Source organism: Nansenia antarctica (assembly GCF_963989245.1).
Source record: "Nansenia antarctica genome assembly, chromosome: 18".
Taxonomy (NCBI): Eukaryota; Metazoa; Chordata; class Actinopteri; order Argentiniformes; family Microstomatidae; genus Nansenia; species Nansenia antarctica.
Window position 1 is genome coordinate 4,570,188 of NC_137691.1, and position 20,427 is coordinate 4,590,614.

The window sequence follows — 20,427 nt, forward strand, 5'->3', positions numbered from 1 at the left end:
GACACACACACACACACACACACACACACACACACACACACGCACGCACGCACGCACGCACACACACACGCACACACACACACACACACACACACACACACACACACACACACACACACACACACACACACACACACACACACACACACACAGTTCAGTTCTTAGCAGACCTTCTTTTGCAGTGTTCTTGTTCTTGCAGTGTTGGGGACCTGTTTGCATGCACAGTTCTGTTTACTGTTATGTTCGTTGTTATGCTGAACGTGTACTTGAATGTACTTAAGTAATTATGGGACTTAGTAATTCTGGGACTTATTTCTTCCCTCCGTCATACTTTTTTTTTGCCAGAATGGCTGCGAAATACGTCTTAAATTCTCTTAAACGTGGTCTTAAAAAGCTTACATTTGACTTATTGAAACTTGCATGAACCCTGTATGATAACTCACTTGCAATAGTTCTAAAACAGCAGAAAGAATTTCATTGGACGCAAATGTCAGACATTTTGTCATGTTGCGCCGCTCCAGTAGGGGGCAGTACTTCACCGCATCTGAAAGGGCGTTTTGTTCAACCTGGAAACACTTGTACGGGTCACCATCTGGGTCTTTCTCACGCTTTCAACATGGCGGTGAATCTGACAGAGCTCTCTCTTCCTCAGTTGGAGGGACTTAAAACCCAACTTGAACAGGTAGTGGACATATCTCCTGTGTTTATCTTTCGGTTAAGTGATTTGTTGTGATTACAGGGACATGTTTAAGCCAGCGTAGCTCATAGTAAGTGGTTGGTGAGCCATTCACGTCTGTGTATATGGGTAGCATAGCTCGCTAGCTAGGCGTGTCCCCAGCCATGCAAGCAAACGCCTCTTAATAGAACATCTCTGTTATGGGCTAGCTAGCTAAGCCATTCATTCATTCATCATTGTCAACAATAATATGACATTTGACTGACATCAGTTTGCAATAGCTTGTTTAATTTGTTCTTTCCAGAGTGTCTGTGTCCCAGCATCAGAACAATGATCATTTTGACCGTTTTGTGTCTCCCTTTAATTGAGACCACTGATGAAAGCCAGGAATATACTACTGGTGCCTTATCGTGAGTTTAGAATGATAAGGTTCTATCTCCGTTTAGAATTATATGGTTCTATCTCCGTTTAGAATGATAAGGTTCTATCTCCGTTCAGAATGATAAGGTTCTATCTCCGTTTAGAATGATAAGGTTCTATCTCCGTTTAGAATGATAAGGTTCTATCTCCGTTTAGAATGAGAAGGTTCTATCTCCGTTTAGAATGAGAAGGTTCTATCTCCGTTTAGAATGATAAGGTTCTATCTCCGTTTAGAATGATAAGGTTCTATCTCCGTTTAGAATGAGAAGGTTCTATCTCCGTTTAGAATGATAAGGTTCTATCTCCGTTTAGAATGATAAGGTTCTATCTCCGTTTAGAATGAGAAGGTTCTATCTCCGTTTAGAATGATAAGGTTCTATCTCCGTTTAGAATGAGAAGGTTCTATCTCCGTTTAGAATGATAAGGTTCTATCTCCGTTTAGAATGAGAAGGTTCTATCTCCGTTTAGAATGATAAGGTTCTATCTCCGTTTAGGGTAGTTCAGAGATATTGAGCGTCAAAGTTGTGACATTCCATTATGTTTGGTGAGATGGAACCTTTGTATTTGATGAATTACTAACTCAAAAATGTCAACATTTAAAAAAATAACACCACACAGACATTAATAAACACCTAATGGATCAGATTATGTAAAAAACTAAATTGACAAAAATGGAGATAGAACCTTATAATTCTAACGTCACGTTATGTCACTTTATCAGTGTTGAAGGAAATATTAGCACAGAAGTGATTTGTTTAGTTTCATTCGTCTGTCAAATAACCACCCCTCCTCATTATACCGCTGTGCTTTTCCATCTGTTTACAGGAGACAGAGTTCTTGACCTCCTCAATAGGTCAACTGAAAGTTGTCCAGACAAAATATGTAGAAGCCAAGGACAGTTTGAATGTTCTTAACAAAAGCAATGAAGGTGAGCTGCAATACATAGGCTTGTCATTAAATAAAACATGTTTTAAAATGAATTTATATGAATGTCTAAATTATGTAGTTCAGGTTTAGTTTTGAATTGATGCTGTTCCTTATAGTTACTGAGATGTATTGTAGATTGGTTAAATTATTCAGATCTAACTCAGCATTGCAAGTCATTATCACAGCTAAGAAACACTCTTCTGACATTCTTATTTTTTTCCTCCCATTCTTCCTTCTAGGAAAAGAATTGCTTGTGCCTCTCACTAGCTCTGTATCCTTATATTCTTTACTGGAGAGTTTTCCATCAGATAGAAAACTACAAAATGGCTTAGCCTATCTTTGACACATTGACACTCATTGATGATACTCTTCTCTTCTAGCTAGGCGCATGTAAATGCAATGTACAGTTATGTTAAGAAGTTAAATGTATAATTATTAATCTTGTCTGCTTCGGTGTGTGTTTATTAATTGCATTATTATAGATTTATTAGAGATTCCTGTTGTCCTTAACCTCACCTTCTGTTAGATGTATGTCCCTGGAACTCTTAATGATGTGGAGCATGTCCTGGTGGATGTGGGGACAGGATACTATGTTGAAAAGGTGAGCATAAAAACAATGTATTAACATTTTACAAAATGCTGTTTCATCGATTTGATTTTCATGATTAGACCCAAAGAGTTTGAAATCAGTTTTTTCCTGTGTGACATTGGGCTAGTTAATGTGGCCCTGCTTTAACTGCTTTGTTTCTGCAGAATGTCAAAGACACAAAGGAGTTTTTCAAGCGAAAAATAGACTTCCTTACCAAGCAGATAGAGAAGATCCAGCCAGCCTTACAGGAGAAGTATGGCATGAAACAAGGTATGCTGAACGTTTTTGTTTTGCTTTGGTTATTTTCATGTCATACAAATACAAAAACATGTGCCTCTTCAGTGTTTCCTCCAGGAATTTTTCCAATGGTGGCGGGTGGCCGTGGCCGCGCGCGCAGCGCGCACGGTTTTTTAGCGTGCACGCGCATGAAACGCGCACGCGCGCTAAAAAACAAATTATTTTTTATTTTTTATTTTTTTGCTAATCACAGCCAAAACTAGAGGATGGCCAAAAAATAAATAAAAATGAATATACAGAATATAAACTTGTGACTGACAGTCACATACACACACAAAGATCATCAGCTATAATATAATACGAAGTAGGCCTACATGAGCACAAAAGCGGCTAACGTTACTGATTAACTGTTTACTGTAGTGCAGAGAGATGGTAGTCGTAGGCGGCGTATCAAATGACAAAGCTAAACGTTTAATGAAGGACATGAACGATTGTCAACAACACACTCAAGCAGTAAATAGAACAGTCTAAACAACTTGGGTACTACGGACGGAACAATAGTCTCAACCTATAGTTCCGTGCGTGAATTATGTCAACCCACCACATTACAGAAGTAAAATCACAGTCAGATGGAGCATTCGGTAAACAGCTGAGTATCAGCTGAGTTAAAGAAAACAAACTCTTACCTTTGATGAGACCCACATGAGCCCTGTTTTCCCGTACTTCTCCCGTGTGTCTCTTATTGTCCAAATGTTCCCTGAATTTTAGCTGCATGTTTTTCCAGCATGTAATTCCGTTGTCAATAAAAAAATCGTCTCCCCTTCTTTTCCCCTTGACAATACTGTGTCGTTGCTAAAGTGACGGCACATAAGAATCGTTTTTTGACTTGCTAATGTCTGCTAACGTAGCACTTGAAACTGGCGCCGTTCTCTGGACTGCAGCTGCTCCCGCGTTAGCATTAGCATCCATCTTTTCTTCTCCCTTCTCACCGTCACGAGCTCAAATGACACTTGTCGGCCGATCTAACTCTTAACACTCACTTACAGGACTTCTGACACCATGTCGTGTTATTCTATTAAACATACACGTGAGTCCTTCTGTATTTCAATGTAAGTGTCTTTATTTTAACTCGCTCTGTAAGCTCTACAATACCGGTCTCTTGTTGTCTCGTCGTAACCTGCCCACCTGACCTGGGGGGTATTCCATCAACGTCGCTAAAGGAAAATCCTGGCTTATTTTTGATAACTCTCGCGAGACCTATCAGAATATGCCTGGATATTTGTAAGAACTCTCGCGAGATTTATCAGACTAAACCTGGATTTTCCCTTTAGCGATGTTGATGAAATACCCCCCGGTGGCCTGTACACAATAACAATAATACCACAGTTCACATTTAGACCAATCAGGAGCCCTTGTGTCACGTCGTCAACTGAATGTCATTAATCTGATTTTGGATCAGCGGTTAGAGAGAGATGGGCGTGGATTTAGGTGCACTTTTAGTCAACATCCATTATAGCGCTGATCTAGGATCAGATATATTTTAATCAGCTAAAATGTAAAAAAAAAAAATTTGAGAACTTTTTTTTTTTTTTTTTTTGTGGACTGAATCAATTCGTGGCGGAGGAAATTCCATCGTGGCGGCCCGCCACCAATAAATGCATGTAGAGGAAACACTGCTCTTTATTTATACTGATTGCACTCTTTGTAATATTTGTTTTTCAGCTGTGATTGAGTTGATGAACATGAAGATCCAACAACATCAAAGTCAACAGGCATCACAGTCGGTGACCGCCAAGGCATAGTGATTGTGGATAGCGTTTACCAGTCTAAAAAGAAATGCATTGATTAAAAATCGACTAGAATGCAAAACCGAAATTTGTGTCGTTTTGAAGGTCAAGCAGGGCTGAGACAGAAAGTCACCTGGAAAAGAGTCTGTTTAGAAAGGTGAACTGAGCTATATTTGTGTCACTGTAACTTTCTATGTACTCTAATGTTGTAGCTTTGAAGCTGGTGTTATCACATGATTTGTTACAGCATTTGGTTTGATTTAATTGGGCTCAGATTCTCAGAATATCAGATTATAATTGTGTTGCATTGAGTATGATAAAAACAGAATCAGCCATTTAAAATGTATTGGTCGACATCACACCTGCAACATGTTTTTAAGTGAAGGGATAACTTGTGTGTTGTCATTACATCATGTGTGTATGTCTTAAGGAGATTCTGCTCACGGACTGATATGGTTGCCAAAATAAAAAAGAACAAAAAAAAGATGTTTTCTTTTTGTACAAGGCCCAGATGAAAAAGTAATAATAATAATAACTTTATTTATATAGCACTTTACAAGTACAATAGGTAAAAAACAACACATTTTAAACAATATAAAAACAACTATTTAAATTTAAAAACACACATAAAGTCAATGTTGAGTTTTGATTCATGGCGAGTGCTGCGTCTAGCGCGCTGCGTCGTTGCTATGCGACAGTGTTGCGCTGTTGCCAGGGAAGGAGAGAGCGAGAGGCGGTAACAGCGCGCGGTGTCTGCCGGGACGGTGGCGGGCGGAGAGAGAGAATTATCTGTCAGCCGCGCTGCTGTGAAAGGTGCTCGAGCGTCTTCGTTACGTCTTCTCATGCGGCCGTGAACGCGATTTGATTGATTATATGAAACAAAATAAGTGAGTAATTAATTACTCTGCGGATACTCGGTTTATTATATTTCCTACTTAAATTGTGTAAATTAGGTTGTGAAACCCGCTGTAAGTAAGCTCGTTAGCCTAGGCGGCTTGTTGCTTGTGTGTGTGTGTGGGGGGGGGTGAGCCGGGTGAGGAGTGGCGAGACGGGGGAGAGAGAGGGGAGAGAAGAAGAAGAGAGAGAGAGCGGCCGATGAGTTCTGCGCCAACGAGGTCATTGGAGGAGCCACAACAGAAGGAGAAGGAGGAGGAGATCATTAAGCCCGGGTCGGACATCATCCGTGAAGCAACCAGCCCTCAGGATCCAGCAGACGGCATGGTGAGTAGTGAGCTCTGGGCCTGGTGCTGCTAAGCTACTAGCTACTGCACGGCTAAAGTGGCACAACCCCCTCGAGTCCACCGTCACCCTTCCTTCCGCCCACATGATGAAGCTAGCTGCTAGCAAACCATCATGTGTAACACTGCACTTCCATATATAGCTCGGGCTTGAAAAAGCAGACAGGCGGCATCGTTTCTTGCGCAGCCTCTCTGGGTTAAGCTAGGTAGCTAACCTAGGTCTATGGCTAACTAGCTAGTCTCTCGTTGGCTGGTGAGCTGTGTAAGCTCTCTTCTGCGTAGCTTGAACAGTTGCCATTGCCAATAGTTTTGCTATTTTTGCTGCATCAAGCAGCTGCAAGAACCAAGGCGACCCTTTGCCTCCTTTAAGTACAGTTAGGTAGCAACTGAACGGCGCAGCGAGGTGACGGTGTGAGTCGGGCTGCAAGGTCACGATGCGGCTCAACAGGTAGCTAGCTTAGCCATGCATGCATGTGTTGCTGCAACGAACCATGCATCATCCACCCACCCACCCACCCATGTAACTAGTGGTTGGAAATGGCCCAGAAACAGACAGAACAGCCATACATAGATAGATAGCACAAGGCCGGGAGGGAGGTGGGTGCATTGCACACACAACAATCCCCAGTGTTTCCAAATCGTTTTTAGGTTACGTCACTCAGTGTTTTTTTTTTTCTTGCTAAATACTACCCCCCTCCCCCCCCCCACTGATGCTGTTTTGTGTTTTGTAATCACCAGTTTGACTCAGAGAATGCTTCACTCACTTTCTTGAGTCTCAGGTCAGGATTAGTGTAAGTGTAAGATAAGCACAGTGACAGCCCCCCTCGTATAAGCTTTGGTGTAAATCAGGAAGTCAACCAAATCACATGGGGCATTTGATAGAATCTGAATAATGTACTTCTCTCTTCTTGATTTAGCACGACCAGGGACCATCCATATAGGGTTATATATAGGGGTTATAAACGGGTAACCAGGTGCCTCGTTTGTTTGTGGTGACCCGGTGTGATACAGTTGATGTGATGTTTTAACAATCAATGACAGACATCAGTGATTAAGCCCTGATCCATCAGGACAAGTGGCACAACATGATGGCACTACTACCCACTTTTGGCGAGGACGGCAATAGCAGTTTATATTGTTGGTTGTAACTTGGTGAGTTTAGAATGATAAGGTTCTATCTCCGTTTAGAATGATAAGGTTCTATCTCCGTTTAGAATGATATGGTTCTATCTCCGTTTAGAATGATAAGGTTCTATCTCCGTTTAGAATGATAAGGTTCTATCTCCGTTTAGAATGATAAGGTTCTATCTCCGTTTAGAATGATAAGGTTCTATCTCCGTTTAGAATGATAAGGTTCTATCTCCGTTTAGAATGATAAGGTTCTATCTAATTTTGCCATTTTAATAATTTTGCCATTTAGCAGACGCTTTTATCCAAAGCGACTTACAATTACGAATTACAGGGACATTCCCCCTGGAGTAACTGAGGGCTAAGTGCCTTACCCAAGGGCACACTAGTAGTGGTGTGGCTTCAGGCGGGATTTGAACTCACAACCTTCCGATCCCAAGTCCAACTCACTATCCACTAGACCACCACTACCCCTATCTCCGTTTAGAATGATAAGGTTATATCTCCGTTTAGAATGAGAAGGTTCTATCTCCGTTTAGAATGAGAAGGTTCTATCTCCGTTTAGAATGAGAAGGTTCTATCTCCGTTTAGAATGAGAAGGTTCTATCTCCGTTTAGAATGAGAAGGTTCTATCTCCGTTTAGGGCAGTTCAGAGATATTGAGCGTCAATGTTTTTACATTCTTATGTTTTGTGAGATGGAACCTTTGTATTTTATTAATCACTAACTCAAAAATGTTACATTTTAAAAAACAACACCACACAGGCATTAATAAACACCAAATGGATCAGATTATGTAAAAAAAAAAAACTAAATTTTGACCAAAATGGAGATAGAACCTTATAATTCTGACGTCACGACTTGTTCTTGATTTGCTATTATTTCCTCCGGTTCAAGTAGGGGGGGGGGGGGTACCGTAATGTTACCGGCGGCGTGTATCCCCCGACAACCACGTGCTCTCGAGGCTCTCTCTCTCTCGGCTTTCACGTCGGGTGTGATTGACTCCGCGGACTGACCAGTCAGCGTAAACCGGCTGATTTTTTTTTACGTAGGGTTCACTGGGACAAAATGTGTGAATGAGATGCGGATCTCCAAGAAGTGTGTCTGTGCATGTGACTCTGCGGAGAGAGGCGGGGTGTAATGAAGCACCGGTTAACTACAGGCCTCTCCTCTCTGCACGCTGCCCTGCTCCGGAGTTAGCCCACTACAGCTACCGTGGATCTGTATCCAGTTCAATTCATTTGGGATAAACACGTTTTCCCTTTTTAAAAACTGAAAAAAAGTGGAATAGATCCCTGGATTAGCTGGCGACGTCCATTGATTTATCCGTCGGATAGCGAGCGAACACATTCGACTCAGTTTTGGGGGATCGCATCGCCATGCTGTTGTGTGTCGAGGTATGTCTGTCCCGTGTTAGCTGGGTTCACTCTCAACCACGCCGAGGGTAAAGTCTGGCCTTGTGTGTGTGTGAGAGCGACATCTCATCGATCTGATCATGCCATGGTTTAGTTGCATTCCTGTCAATCAATGATAACATTATCGTTATCTGTGTAGGTCCCGCAGTTTGAAAGCATTAGACTAGGTTGGATCTCTCAAGTCCTATTTTCATACAAAATCAACTGTTTGCATAAACCTAAATGCAGAAGTCCAGGACGTTGTTGCTAATGTTAGCCACCTATCTCCCCGGTGCTGTTGAGTGGACACTGTTAAAAGAAATCATGAAGTCACCATAAGTGCTAACATTAGTGAGAGAACATCATTTGAGAGGAAGTTGTTAGGTAATGTAGTGTGAAACTGTTTGTTTTCATGCCTTAAAATGTTCAATGGTGATGTTGCATTGAATTCGATTGGGAGTAAACTACTGTCATTGTTATTTGGGTTTTCCAGTCGATTCAGGTTAGTACTCTGGCCCCTGTTTGAGTGGCTGATGCTAATCAGATAAGCTCGTTGAAAGGCTGGACTATTTTAAACGTCAAGTCGTCTGGAGGGGAGAAGCCATAGCATTCTTGTTGTTGGGGGATCAACACCATTCATTCAGTAGACAGAATGTCAGTTTTTTCCAGAGGAGATTCTTTATTAGTTTACTTTTGAAAGCATTTCCTGAATTGACTGAGTTAAACGTGTGTCAATCCCCAGACAGACTCTTCAACATAATTCTGGGTTTATAAGGGGTTTGAGTACTGGGAGTTGATTAACAAGAACTTTCTGTCACATGACATGGTGACATTTGGAGTGAGTGTTCTAAACTGCAAATATTTGATATGGGCTCTTGTGCTTTGCACTGGTGTGTGACATTCAATTCAAGGTGAAAGGTGCAATTGGAAGCGGTACAAATTGCCACCCATCTGAATGAAACCCCAGGCTATGTCCTTGCATTCACACCTGGTTCACGTAAGCGATTCCAAACAATGGCTGTTAATAAAATGATGTTATAATGTAGCATAGGACATTTGAAAATGATGCTCATAGTCATAGCTGTTGCAGCCGTAGATTCTACATGTTCTCTATCAAGGCTGTGATTTTGAGTTATTTACGATTTTTCTGTTTTTTTTCGAATTCACACAGGTCACCACAAAGGGAGCAGGCCTGAACCCCAACGCCAAAGTGTGGCAGGAGGTCCCTGCACCCCAGAACGACGTCCCTGAGGAGGGGACAGAGGGCTCCCCTTGGCCCCAGACAGCCTATTCTACTGCTGATGATACTGAGGGTGAGAGCATGATGAAGCACAATGTGTCTCATCTTTGCTACATCTTACAAAAGACATGGGCTACATACCACAGACTTGGCTTTAGAGATATACCGTACGTAGCTTTATCCCAGCTGAGAACAGAGTTCCCGCACTGGTCTTAAAAAGCCGTAAAGTAAAAAAAAATCCAGCAATCCGATCTATAAGGCCTAAAAAGGCCCCAAATTCCAGTTATTCGGTCTAAAAATTAGGTGCTAGGTCTTAAAAATGAGATCCTGCAAGGAAATCAGCCCAGCCACATCTATTTGAAATTAATCAAGCTGGAACCAAAAAAATGCCAATTAGCTTCCTTTTTTATCTGTATGGCAGTGAAATCCCTAATTTCGTCACCTCGAGGATGACAAAAAGCTATCACACGGTGTCGTGAATAGGTAAAAAAATTGACCCAAAGAGGTCTTAAAAAAAGGTCTAAAAAGGTCTTAGATTTGACTTGTTGAAACTTGTAGGAACCCTGTGCTTGGGTTCAGAGGCCACAATGAAGCTTTTTGAGCGTCATCGTCTTAACCGTTGCTCCCTGAAGTCACTGACAACAAAGCACGTGTGTGTGTGTGTGTGTGTGTGTGTGTGTGTGTGGATTACATAGCCCTGTTCAACCTTGACGGTGTCTCTTTGCTAGCGGGCTCTTATCTACTGCATGCCTCTCCTCTCCCAGGTTACTCAGAAGCGGCACCCCCTGCTGGGGTGAAGGGGTACAGCATGGAGTATCCTGACCCCTCAGACAGCGCTGCCCCTGTGCCCTCAGAGGGCATCCCGAATGGCATGGACGCCCCTGAGCTGGCGTACCCCGTCTTTGACTCTCTGACTGCGTCGGCAGGTTAGTAACACCCCTGTAATAAGAGACAAGGTTTGACCCAGTGATGACAAACTGATGCGCATAGAGGTGTTTCAAGCTGTGGGGCGAAGGCTTTCGGGTTTCTCTCTCCTCACCTCTTGACTCTTTCCTCCCTCTATCTCCCTCTTTCTCTCTCCCTCTCTCTCTCTCTGTCCGCCCCTGAAGTTAGTAGTCCCTAAACTTGACCCAATGAGCGTTCTGATTATGAGATCTGAGGGTTTAAAAAAAATGTGGTCACCCAAAACCTTCCCACAATAGAAACTAACAATGCTTATTTATACTTTGCGCTCTGACCGTGTGTGTGTGTGTGTGTGTGTGTGTGTGTGTGTGTGTGTGCGTGCGTGTGTGTGTGCACTCTGCCCGATTTATATTTGCAGTCTCATGCTTGGATTTGGCCTTGTAAGGACTTATAAAATAAAAAAATATAGATACTTAACCACGTGTCTCACTTTTGCCTCACTCCAAATGTCCGTCTAATGTTTTGTTGTCTAATGTTGTGTGGTTATGGCCAATGAGCTCATATGGCTTTTGGAATGATATTTGCAGAAGGACTCAAGTTTCAAGTTGTATTATGTCATGTCACATCACACAAGTGTAAGAGAGTAAAGAGGCTCTTAAGCTTTGAGTTCCTGACATTGCAGTTCATTGCACTCTGGTTCCTTTATGAGGGTGTAACCGTGTGAGTCTGTAGGAAAAGTGATCAATGTGTGTTGGTGTTCCCCCAGTGGAGGGGGAGGTGGCAGAGGAGCAGCAGCAGCCGCCGCCCATGTCTGAGGAGAACCTGAGAGAGTCTCTGAAGAAACAACTCGAGTTCTGCTTCTCCAGGTGAGTGCTGCTGGACATAGTTTCTTTTGACCTACTCGGGGGAAGTTTCGATGATTGGGCTGACACACAAAAGTCCCAATTCAAGAAAAGGCTGTTAAATTCAAGACCTGTAAGCCCAGCCCACTTGGATACTTGAATGCTGTGTCTCTCAGTAGCGTGTGAATGCTGTGTCTCTCAGTAGCGTGTGAATGCTGTGTTTCTCAGTAGCGTGTGAATGCTGTCTCTCAGTGGCGTGTGAATGCTGTGTCTCTCAGTGGCGTGTGAATGCTGTGTCTCTCAGTAGCGTGTGAATGCTGTGTCTCTCAGTGGCGTGTGAATGCTGTGTCTCTCAGTAGCGTGTGAATGCTGTGTTTCTCAGTGGCGTGTGAATGCTGTGTTTGTCAGTAGCGTGACATTGTCTCTCCTAACCGGTTGTTGGGTGTGTCTGTCCCCAGAGAGAACCTGTCTAAGGACCTGTACCTGATGTCCCAGATGGACAGTGACCAGTTTGTCCCCATCTGGACCATCGCCAGTATGGAGGGCATCAAGGTCCTGACCACCGACACAGACCTCATCCTGGACGTCCTACGAGGTACCAACCCACCTCCTCTTGGTTTAGGCCAAAATTGAAGAATTTCGTCCAGAGAGAATGTTAGGCTATATATATATATATAAATCCATGTCCGTAGCACTTGTATAGGTTACGTCAATGAAAAGGAACCAGTAACTAATTTCAACCACTAATTTAGCTTTTTTTTTTTATAGGAACAAACTTTCACAATAACAATTAGCTGCCTCTCTTCACTGCACTGCTGTGGATGATGTTTGTTTACATGTTGGTGTTGATGTTGGTGTTTGTGTGATTTACAGCCTCGCCGATGGTGCAGGTTGATGAGAGCGGGGAGAAAGTTCGTCCCAATCACAAACGCTGCATCATCATCCTGAGGGAGGTGCCGGAAACCACACCTGTGGAGGTAAGGCGTCAAAATGCTAAATGTCTTAAATGCTAAATGTGTTCAGATGCGACGGCGCCTCAGGCAGGTTTCTGACCCTCCCTTTGTCTCCCGCAGGAAGTGGAGGCCCTCTTTAAGAACGACAACTGTCCAAAAGTGATCAGCGTTGAATTTGCGCACAACAACAACTGGTACATCACATTCCAGTCAGACACGGACGCACAGCAGGTATGGAGCTACGCTATGGTATACTTAAGTAAGCTACGGGATACTTAATTAAGCTATGGTACCGCATTTAAATATTTCCTGAGTAGAAAAGACAAACAGGTCTTACCCGATGACGACAAAGCAACGCGCATAGAGGGCCCCCAGGCTGTGAGATGGAACACTTTGGGTTGAACTATGCTCCCAACTGTTTTCTCTCCTCTCTTCCTCTCTCTCCTCTCTTCCTCTTACTTTCCCCTCCATTTCTTCCTCCCTCTTCCTCCCTCCCTCTTCCCAAAGTGGTAAGTCTCTAAACCTGACCCGATGAGCGGTATGATTATGAGATCCGAGGGTCTGGACAGGGCTCTTGTGCTTTGCACTGGTGTGTGACATTCAATTCAAGGTGAACGGTGCAATTGGAAGCTGTACGAATTGCCACCCATCTGAATGAAACCCCAGGCTATGTCCTTGCATTCACAGAAACAAAAAAAGAAATATAAGAAAGTATAGGGGTCTAATACATTTTTTGATGACTAAATCTAATTCTAAGTGTCTTTGTAGGACAATCTACTCTGTATACTGCAAGTATATCTAGATTTTGGGCGGAGAAGTGGCGAACAAGCAACGTCCTCTCTCAACCGGCATTTTTTGAAAAGTGAAAGTCTTAAGAGTATGATCAATGTAATGTTAGCTAGCTTCTAAACATGGATTTGGCTGGGCATAAGTTAATTAATTTGAGGTGGTAAACACAGTCTGGCTATCTTATCTGTCTGGTTAACTTATTCCTGTTAAGCCGACATGGTTCTGTGGGCATGTCTGTTAGGTGATGTGCAGTGAGTGATGTAATTGAGATTTGACCGCACTGCTAATTGCCCTAATTTTCACTTGTTACTTGAAGGGGAGATTATTTTCTGTCTGTGATGGTGACACCTCTGTTTTTTGAGATTAAGTAAAAGTTTTTGGCTTCTGTATTGGAGTTTTAAACCAGCCTGCCATGATGTCACATTAGTTCAATTGTTCTCCTCTTCCTTCAGGCCTACAGATACCTCAGAGAAGAAGTGAAAGTGTTTCAGGGAAAACCCATCATGGTGAGTCTCCACACACACACACACACTGGATTTTTTTTAATCAAATGTATCAGGTTAAACAGGCGGTTTGTGGTAGACCTTTGAGACCAGCTGACACGCGTAGCGTAAAGAGCAGCGGTTCGTGCAGTCTGACTGCTCTGAAGTCGGCTCTTGTGAGGTCGTTGCGTCGCGGGCGGGAGCACGTGGCTGAGCCGTGGCGGCAGGAAGGTGACCTTGAGGTTGTTGCTCACAAAGGTTTGATAAGGCAGGAAGGAGGCCAGCCAGAAATCGCTGCCTCAGTACTAAGCCGGTTACAACTCAACCTGAGTTCATATCTCCTGCTCTGATGGCGTTTCATTCAACCATGTTTTTCTTTTGACCTTATTTTTTTCATTTTTTTTTTACATTTCCAAGGATGATATCTTTTAATGTAATATTTGTGCCTCGTAAAAACAAGATATTGCGGCAGATAATTGCTAGCCAGCACCTATTGATAACTAGAGCTATAGTACCTCAAATTTAAAATGTAGAATTTAAGAAATGTACCCAAAAACATTTATAAAATATATTTGATAATTCTGATATTTATAACGCCCTAAACTCAGGAACCTCAGGAGTCTCTTCTGTTACTTGTTTCAGGGGTCCCGCGCTGGTCTCAAAAAGCCTTAAAGTCTAAAATCCAGCAATCCGATTTTTTTTAAGGCCTAAAAAGGTCTTATATTTCAGTTTTTCTGTCAAAAAATTAGGTGTTAGGGTTAAAAATGAGATTAGCTTATCCTGCAAGGAAATCAGTCCGACCACATCTATTTACACAGTAATTAATCAAGCCGGAACCAAAAAAATGCTAATTTGCTTCCTTTTTTGTCTGTATGGCAATGAAATCCCTAATTTCATCACCGTGAGGATGAAAAATAGCTACCATATGGTGCCGCGAATAGGTCTAAAAAAGGTCTTTAAAAGGTCTTAAATTTGACTTGTTGAAACGTGGAGGAATCCTGTCGTTTGTGAAGGCTTTCTGCTGCTGCTGCAGCAGTGTTGGCAGGTGACGGCTCACCCCCCAGTGATGATCAGTATCGCGCTTGGAAGGACTCAGGTGCACTGCGTCTGTGGGAGGGCTCTCCCCTCCTCATCCCTCTCTCAATCTCTCTAACCCTCTTCCTCCATCTTCTCCTTTAACCTTTCCATCATACTTTCAAACTCCCATCTATACACCCCCTCCCCCCATCTATACACCCCCCCCCCCCCCCCCTCTCTCAGCGCAGTGTGTCCTGGCCTAATGACCGTGTTTCTACGTTCTGAGGGGAATGTGTGACATCACCTCCGCCCCGCCCCTCTCAGTGAACAGAAGTGTGTTGACGGGGGACGGGACATGTTCATCGAAATGAAATAAACATTTCTAAGGTCTGTTGTTGAAGTACTAATGTCAATCATGTCCTCTCTCCCGTCTCTATTTTTTTCATTCCTACACACACACCCACACACGCACGCCTGTCTGTCTCTCTCAGGCTCGTATTAAGGCCATCAACACGTTCTTCGCCAAGAACGGCTACCGCAGCAGCGTGGACTCCAGCAGCGTGTACAACCAGCCGTCTCAGTCCCAGTACAGCTCCCCCCTCTACATGCAGCAGGTGTACAGCCCCCAGCAGCAGTACCCCCTCTACCCGCTGGTGCCCCCCACCTGGAGCCCCTCGCCTGCACCCTACTTCGAGACCCCACTGGTGAGCGCCTCGGGTGGGAGGAGGGAGAAGGAGGAGGAGGGTGGTGGTGGTTGAATGAATGTGGATGGAAGTTTTGAAGGCGTTTGAGATGTTTGGAATTAAAATGCTGGTCATGGGGGGGGGGGGGGGGGGGGGAACTCGAACGGCCCTTTCAATGTTTTTTCTCGATGCATGTTAGCATGTCAGCATGGTAAATATTAGCGATATTTAGCTGTAGATATTAGCTAAGTAAACTGGCAAACAGGTCTGACCCGATGACGACAAAGCAACGCGCATAGAGGGCCCCCAGGCTGTGAGATGGAACACTTTGGGTTGAACTGTGCTCCCAACTGTTTTCTCTCTCTCTCTCTCTCTCTCTCTCTCTCTCTCTCTCTCTCTCTCTCTCTCTCTCTCTCTCTCTCTCCCTCCCTCTTCCCAAAGTGGTAAGTCCCTACACCTGACCCGATGAGCGGTATGATTATGAGATCCGAGGGTCTGGAAAGATGAATTCATAAACGCGTGCAAGGGACAGACCTCAAATATCGGGTCCTGTTTAAACTGATATGAATATGATATACCGTGCCTCAGCTGTAACCCACACCCTTCACCTTGCGTTCAGAAAGTTGATGACATTTGGAAATGTAACCTGGTCTCTCTGGATCAGCTTCTCCATGTCCTTCTGCAAGTCACATCAAACAACAATGAACCTTTTGAGTTGTTTCACAATTTAAAGTGGTGGCCTAGTGGGTAGTGAGTTGATCTGGCGATCAGGAAGGTCATGAGTTCAAAGCCCGCCTGGGAACACCACCACTAGTGTGCCGTGGAGTAAGGCCCTGAGTTACCCTGTACCTGCTAAAATTGTAAAAATGGAAATGTTTCTGGATGAGTGGTTAACCATGTGTCGTCGTCCCCCCCCCTTACACAGGCCCCCTTCCCCAACAGTGGGTTTGTGAACGGCTTCAGCACCCCCGGGAACTTCAAAACAGGCGCCAGTCCCCTTGGCCTCGGACGGCCCTTCAACAGAAACCGGTAGGTCTCTTAGTCAGGCCACGACGAACAATCTAGAACCATGATGAACGATCTAGAACCATGATGAACAATCTAGAACCATGATGAACAATCTAGAACCATGATGAACAATCTAGAACCATCACAAATGGTCACTGTAGTCTGGAGCTTTGGCTTTAGAACACTGTAGTCTGGAGCTTTGGCTTTAGAACAGCCCAGAATCAGAATTTATTTTATTACATCCAGTGTACATCCAAGTACACGAGTAAAACATCTTTGGTTTAGGTTCTTTAGCAAGATACAAAATCACAATAGTAGAGTAAGTGATGGTAGTCGTACTGTAGCGGATCCAGTCGTACTACAGTGTGATGTAATCAATGTCAACAGTATCAGGGCTGATGTTACTCTTGATGTTCATAACCGGTTGCCTTCTCCCTCCCCTGTCCCACAGTGTGCCCCTCTATTCCAGAAAGAACGTAATCAATGCCTTCAGGTATAGACGATCGATCAGAACTGCGTGTCGTCATCATAAGTGTCCCTGACTTGTACATTTCATTCAGCCTCACCCCATCTCATTCATGTGAACCAGCTAAATGGCCTTCCATGTTAATGCTACAGCCAAGGGTACTTTGGTCCTGTGGTGAACGACAACCCTCTAACGACACCTGAGAAAGCTTAGCCGTGATTGACGAGCGATGCCGTGATCTGAAAGTGATAACTAACTAGGGCATGCAAAGGCGTCACGTCTTAAGTTTGGAGTCGGTACAGTTTCAAAGTCTACATGACTTACTAACAGTAGAGTTGGGGGGGGGGGGGGAACGAAAAGAAAAGCAAACTCAAACTTGCTGGGCTTTTGATCTGTTTGTTTGTCCTGAGCAAAGCCAAACCACTCCTTTAATACTCTGTGCAGTAGCATACTCAGAACCCCCCCCCCCCCCCCCTGTCGCCACCATCTGTATGTCGTCCTGCATGGGTCATACTCAACACTGCTGAAGAGCGCTGAATATATGTTGGCAGCAATGCACGTTTTAATGGATGATTGACTGTTGCTGTTGTCAAACACACTGCGCTATTGCACCTCAAAGCTGGTGCGAGAAATCAGCAGCATTATGTCTGTAAATCTGTAAAAAAAAGACAATGGAAAAAAATGTACCTAAATTGAAATTGAAGATTGACTGTATGTCCCTCCCCCTTCCTCTCCTCCAGGACCCATGTGAAGAGCCACCCCAGACCAGGCGAGGGGGGTGCTGCGCCCGCCCCCTCCATGACCCCCGTGCCCCTGGTGGAGGGCTTGTCTGGTCCCACCAGCCCCCAGCCCTCCAGGACGGCGGGGCCCCCGCTGAGCACCACCCCCGAGCCTTCCCCCTCCCCCTCCCTCACCCTCAGGGACACCCTCCCACTGGCCGCGGACTCCAACGGAGACCTGGGGATGGCCGGTCGCGGCGGCAGGTGAGCTTCCACATGAGTCCACACACACCAGAATCGCACCACGTAATAAGAGACGAGGTTTGACCCAGTGATGACAAACTGATGCGCATAGAGGTGCTTCAAGCTGCGGGGCGAAGGCTTTCGGGTTTCTCTCTCCTCACCTCTCGACTCTTTCCTCCCTCTACCTCTCTCTCTCTCTCTCTCTCTCTCTCTCTGTCCGCCCCTGAAGTTAGTAGTCCCTAAACTTGACCCAATGAGCGTTCTGATTATGAGATCTGAGGGTTTAAAAAAACAATGTGGTCACCCAGAACCTTCCCAGAATAGAAACAAACTGCTTATTTATACTTTGCACTCTGACCGTTTGTGTGTGTGTGTGTGTGTGTGTGTGTGTCACAGGAGAGGAAGCTACCGAGGCATGCGAAGGAGGAGAGAGGACGACCGGATCACGGTCAGTGCTGTTTTTTTGTTTATTATTTCATCTCATTTGATAATTTCTTCCATTATTGGATTCTTGGGAGTTAGATGCTCAGGTTAATATTTTATGTTAAGATGTATTATTTATTTGTTCTGACGTGCAGAGGCCGATCCCCCTGTCTGAGGTCAAGGTCCCGGCCCCCAAGTTTGACCTTGCGACCTCCAACTTCCCTCCGTTGCCGGGGTGCGTGGTCAGCACGCAGGGGGAGCCCATGCTGGAGACGCGCATGTCTGACGTGGTGCGCGGCCTCAAGGTGGCCGACAAGGTGAGGAGGAAAGACATCACTGAATAGAACCTTCTCATCACTGATTAGAATTAGAACCGGCTCTCATCACCTATTAGAACCTTCTCATCACTGTTTAGAACCTTCTCTCATCACTGATTAGAACCTTCTCACGGTTCTGATCCAAGCTCACTGCCGAATCTGATAAACTTTCCGATGTCCGAGTGTATCTTCATCCAATCCTCTGTCTTCATTTCCAGCCTGAGGTCAATAAGGAGCCGGTGGCCCCTCCCCCCGGTGCCCAGGAGGACACAGGAAGCACGCCCAGCCCCGCCACCCCCAGACCCACACCTCCGCCACCCTCCAAAGCCGCCACCCCGCTGATAGTGGAATCCCCCGTCTCCAGGTACGGTGTCGCCCCCCCCTGGCTGCGGCTGGGACAACCAGAAGTCTGGGCTGTTGGGATTTTAAAAGGAGAGTTTCCATGACAATCAACCTTGACCCCTTTTCTTCTTCTTCTCCTCCTCCTGTCTGTGTGCAGTGTTGTTGCTCATCCGGTGAAGAAGGCGGAGAAGCCGGATGTCCCGAAGGAGACCCCCCTGTCTGCTGCACCCGCCCCGGCCCCTGCACCCCCTCCCGCCTCGCAGCCGGCGCACCCAAACGCCACTAAACCCACCCGAGGCGCGTCTGTCTCCACGGCAACACCAACACCAACCCCCCCCTCCTCCTCCGCCCCCACCCCTGCCCCCGCCCTCCCTGCTGCCACACCTGCACAGGTAAGTCCACAGTCCACTGTTCCTTCTGGTTAGTTGCACTGGCGACATTGTCAGACTTACTGGTTGTAGTGAAGGCTTTGAGGCCCTTGTTTCACCCCAACACCTGTTTTCTCTCCTCTTTCTTTTGTTAATACTCTCAATCCATCTCACCACTACCATCCATATCAGGAGCCGAGGAAGCTGAGTTACGCAGAGATGTGCAAGCGGCCCGCCCAGGGTCCACCACCGTCTGCGCCGGCCCCCTCCCCCTCCCCCACCCCCTCCTCCTCCTCGTCCAGCCAACCGCTGCGGGAGCTGCGTGTCAACAAGGCGGACGAACCCGGCCACTCCTCATCCTCCTCTGGCGGCGGCGGAGGCAGCGGCGCGGCTGACCGGCCGGAGAAAGCCTTCGAGAGGTCAGGAGAGGGCCGCCCTCCCCGCGACCCCCTGGGCTCCTACCGCGGGGGCAACGGCCCCGCCCGGCCCGGGGGGCTGAAGCACCGGGACCAGCAGAGGGGGGGGGCCCCCATGGGCCGACGGTTCTCCCCACAGGCGGGGGGGAACACCCGACGGAGCGGGAAGGAGCAGAACATTCCCCCTCGGTCGCCAAAGTAGACAAACAAGACAGACAAACAAACAATGTGCTAACAGGAAAAACAACAACAACAACAACAACCACCAACACAAGGCTAATATAGTATATATGTAAAGAGAGAAAATATATGAATATATAAATATATATATATATCATTGGATTACAGAACGCATGTGTTCTGATAGACCCTCCGAAGGTTGAGCCAGACGCCGTCCAACGTTTGGGAAAGACTGCAAGCGGAAATCCTTTTGAGGAGGGGAGGGGGGGGGTGGGGGGCGGCGGCAGGCGGCGCTCGAGTGTCACGAATTACACACTTGTGGACTTGTTTGAAAGAACAGTTCTGGGATGTCGGAAAAGCAGCCTCTCCTTGGCTAATTTAAAGGATTTGCTCCCCTCTCCCAGTGATGTTAAATCTATGTTTTTTTTTTTTTTTTTTTTGTGAAAGCGGGGTGGGGGGGGGGGGGTTTGGGGTAGAGGCTGGGAGGAAAAGAAATTCATACGGTGATGCCTTGTAGCTCTGAAATACTGATGGTTGTAAAGAGAGGAGGAAAAAAAGAGGAAATGTCAGCAAAGCTTGTTAATATGTAACATAACGAAAGACATTGACACCGGTATGACTTGGACATATCAATGAGTCGA

At 45.5% G+C, this 20,427-nt stretch overlaps 2 protein-coding genes across 3 annotated transcripts; both read left to right on the plus strand.

Annotated features, from left to right (window-relative positions):
- The first annotated feature begins 595 nt into the window (after positions 1–595).
- pfdn5 (prefoldin 5) lies at positions 596–5,106 on the plus strand. Its single transcript, XM_080548287.1, has 6 exons — positions 596–682; positions 1,922–2,024; positions 2,263–2,294; positions 2,550–2,624; positions 2,777–2,882; positions 4,572–5,106. Exons 1-6 carry the CDS (start codon positions 617–619, stop codon positions 4,649–4,651), a joined length of 462 nt encoding a protein of 153 aa, XP_080404413.1. The 5' UTR covers positions 596–616; the 3' UTR covers positions 4,652–5,106.
- Positions 5,107–5,742: 636 nt separating this feature from the next.
- LOC308173368 (la-related protein 4-like) lies at positions 5,743–19,993 on the plus strand. 2 transcript variants are annotated; one of them, XM_080548383.1, is made up of 17 exons: positions 8,304–8,398; positions 9,307–9,392; positions 9,567–9,708; positions 10,400–10,561; positions 11,305–11,404; positions 11,839–11,975; positions 12,254–12,357; positions 12,454–12,564; positions 13,575–13,628; positions 15,113–15,325; positions 16,230–16,333; positions 17,519–17,761; positions 18,137–18,188; positions 18,319–18,480; positions 18,699–18,844; positions 18,980–19,214; positions 19,383–19,993. In XM_080548383.1, exons 2-17 carry the CDS (start codon positions 9,351–9,353, stop codon positions 19,806–19,808), a joined length of 2,433 nt encoding a protein of 810 aa, XP_080404509.1. In that variant the 5' UTR covers positions 8,304–8,398; positions 9,307–9,350; the 3' UTR covers positions 19,809–19,993. The 2 variants fall into 2 exon arrangements, with proteins under 2 accessions (XP_080404510.1, XP_080404509.1); XM_080548384.1 differs by lacking the exons at positions 8,304–8,398; positions 9,307–9,392 and adding an exon at positions 5,743–5,857.
- Positions 19,994–20,427: the final 434 nt, after the last annotated feature.

Excerpts from the sequence above, each read along its gene's own strand:
- pfdn5 (XM_080548287.1), top strand. The coding sequence starts at position 617 with ATGGCGGTGAATCTGACAGAGCTCTCTCTTCCTCAGTTGGAGGGACTT. Across the intron at positions 2,025-2,262 it reads TCTTAACAAAAGCAATGAAG|GAAAAGAATTGCTTGTGCCT; the intron begins GTGAGCTGCAAT and ends TCTTCCTTCTAG. Across the intron at positions 2,295-2,549 it reads TTGTGCCTCTCACTAGCTCT|ATGTATGTCCCTGGAACTCT; the intron begins GTATCCTTATAT and ends ACCTTCTGTTAG.
- LOC308173368 (XM_080548383.1), top strand. The coding sequence starts at position 9,351 with ATGAAACCCCAGGCTATGTCCTTGCATTCACACCTGGTTCAC. Across the intron at positions 12,358-12,453 it reads CGGAAACCACACCTGTGGAG|GAAGTGGAGGCCCTCTTTAA; the intron begins GTAAGGCGTCAA and ends TGTCTCCCGCAG. Across the intron at positions 18,481-18,698 it reads GCCTCAAGGTGGCCGACAAG|CCTGAGGTCAATAAGGAGCC; the intron begins GTGAGGAGGAAA and ends CTTCATTTCCAG.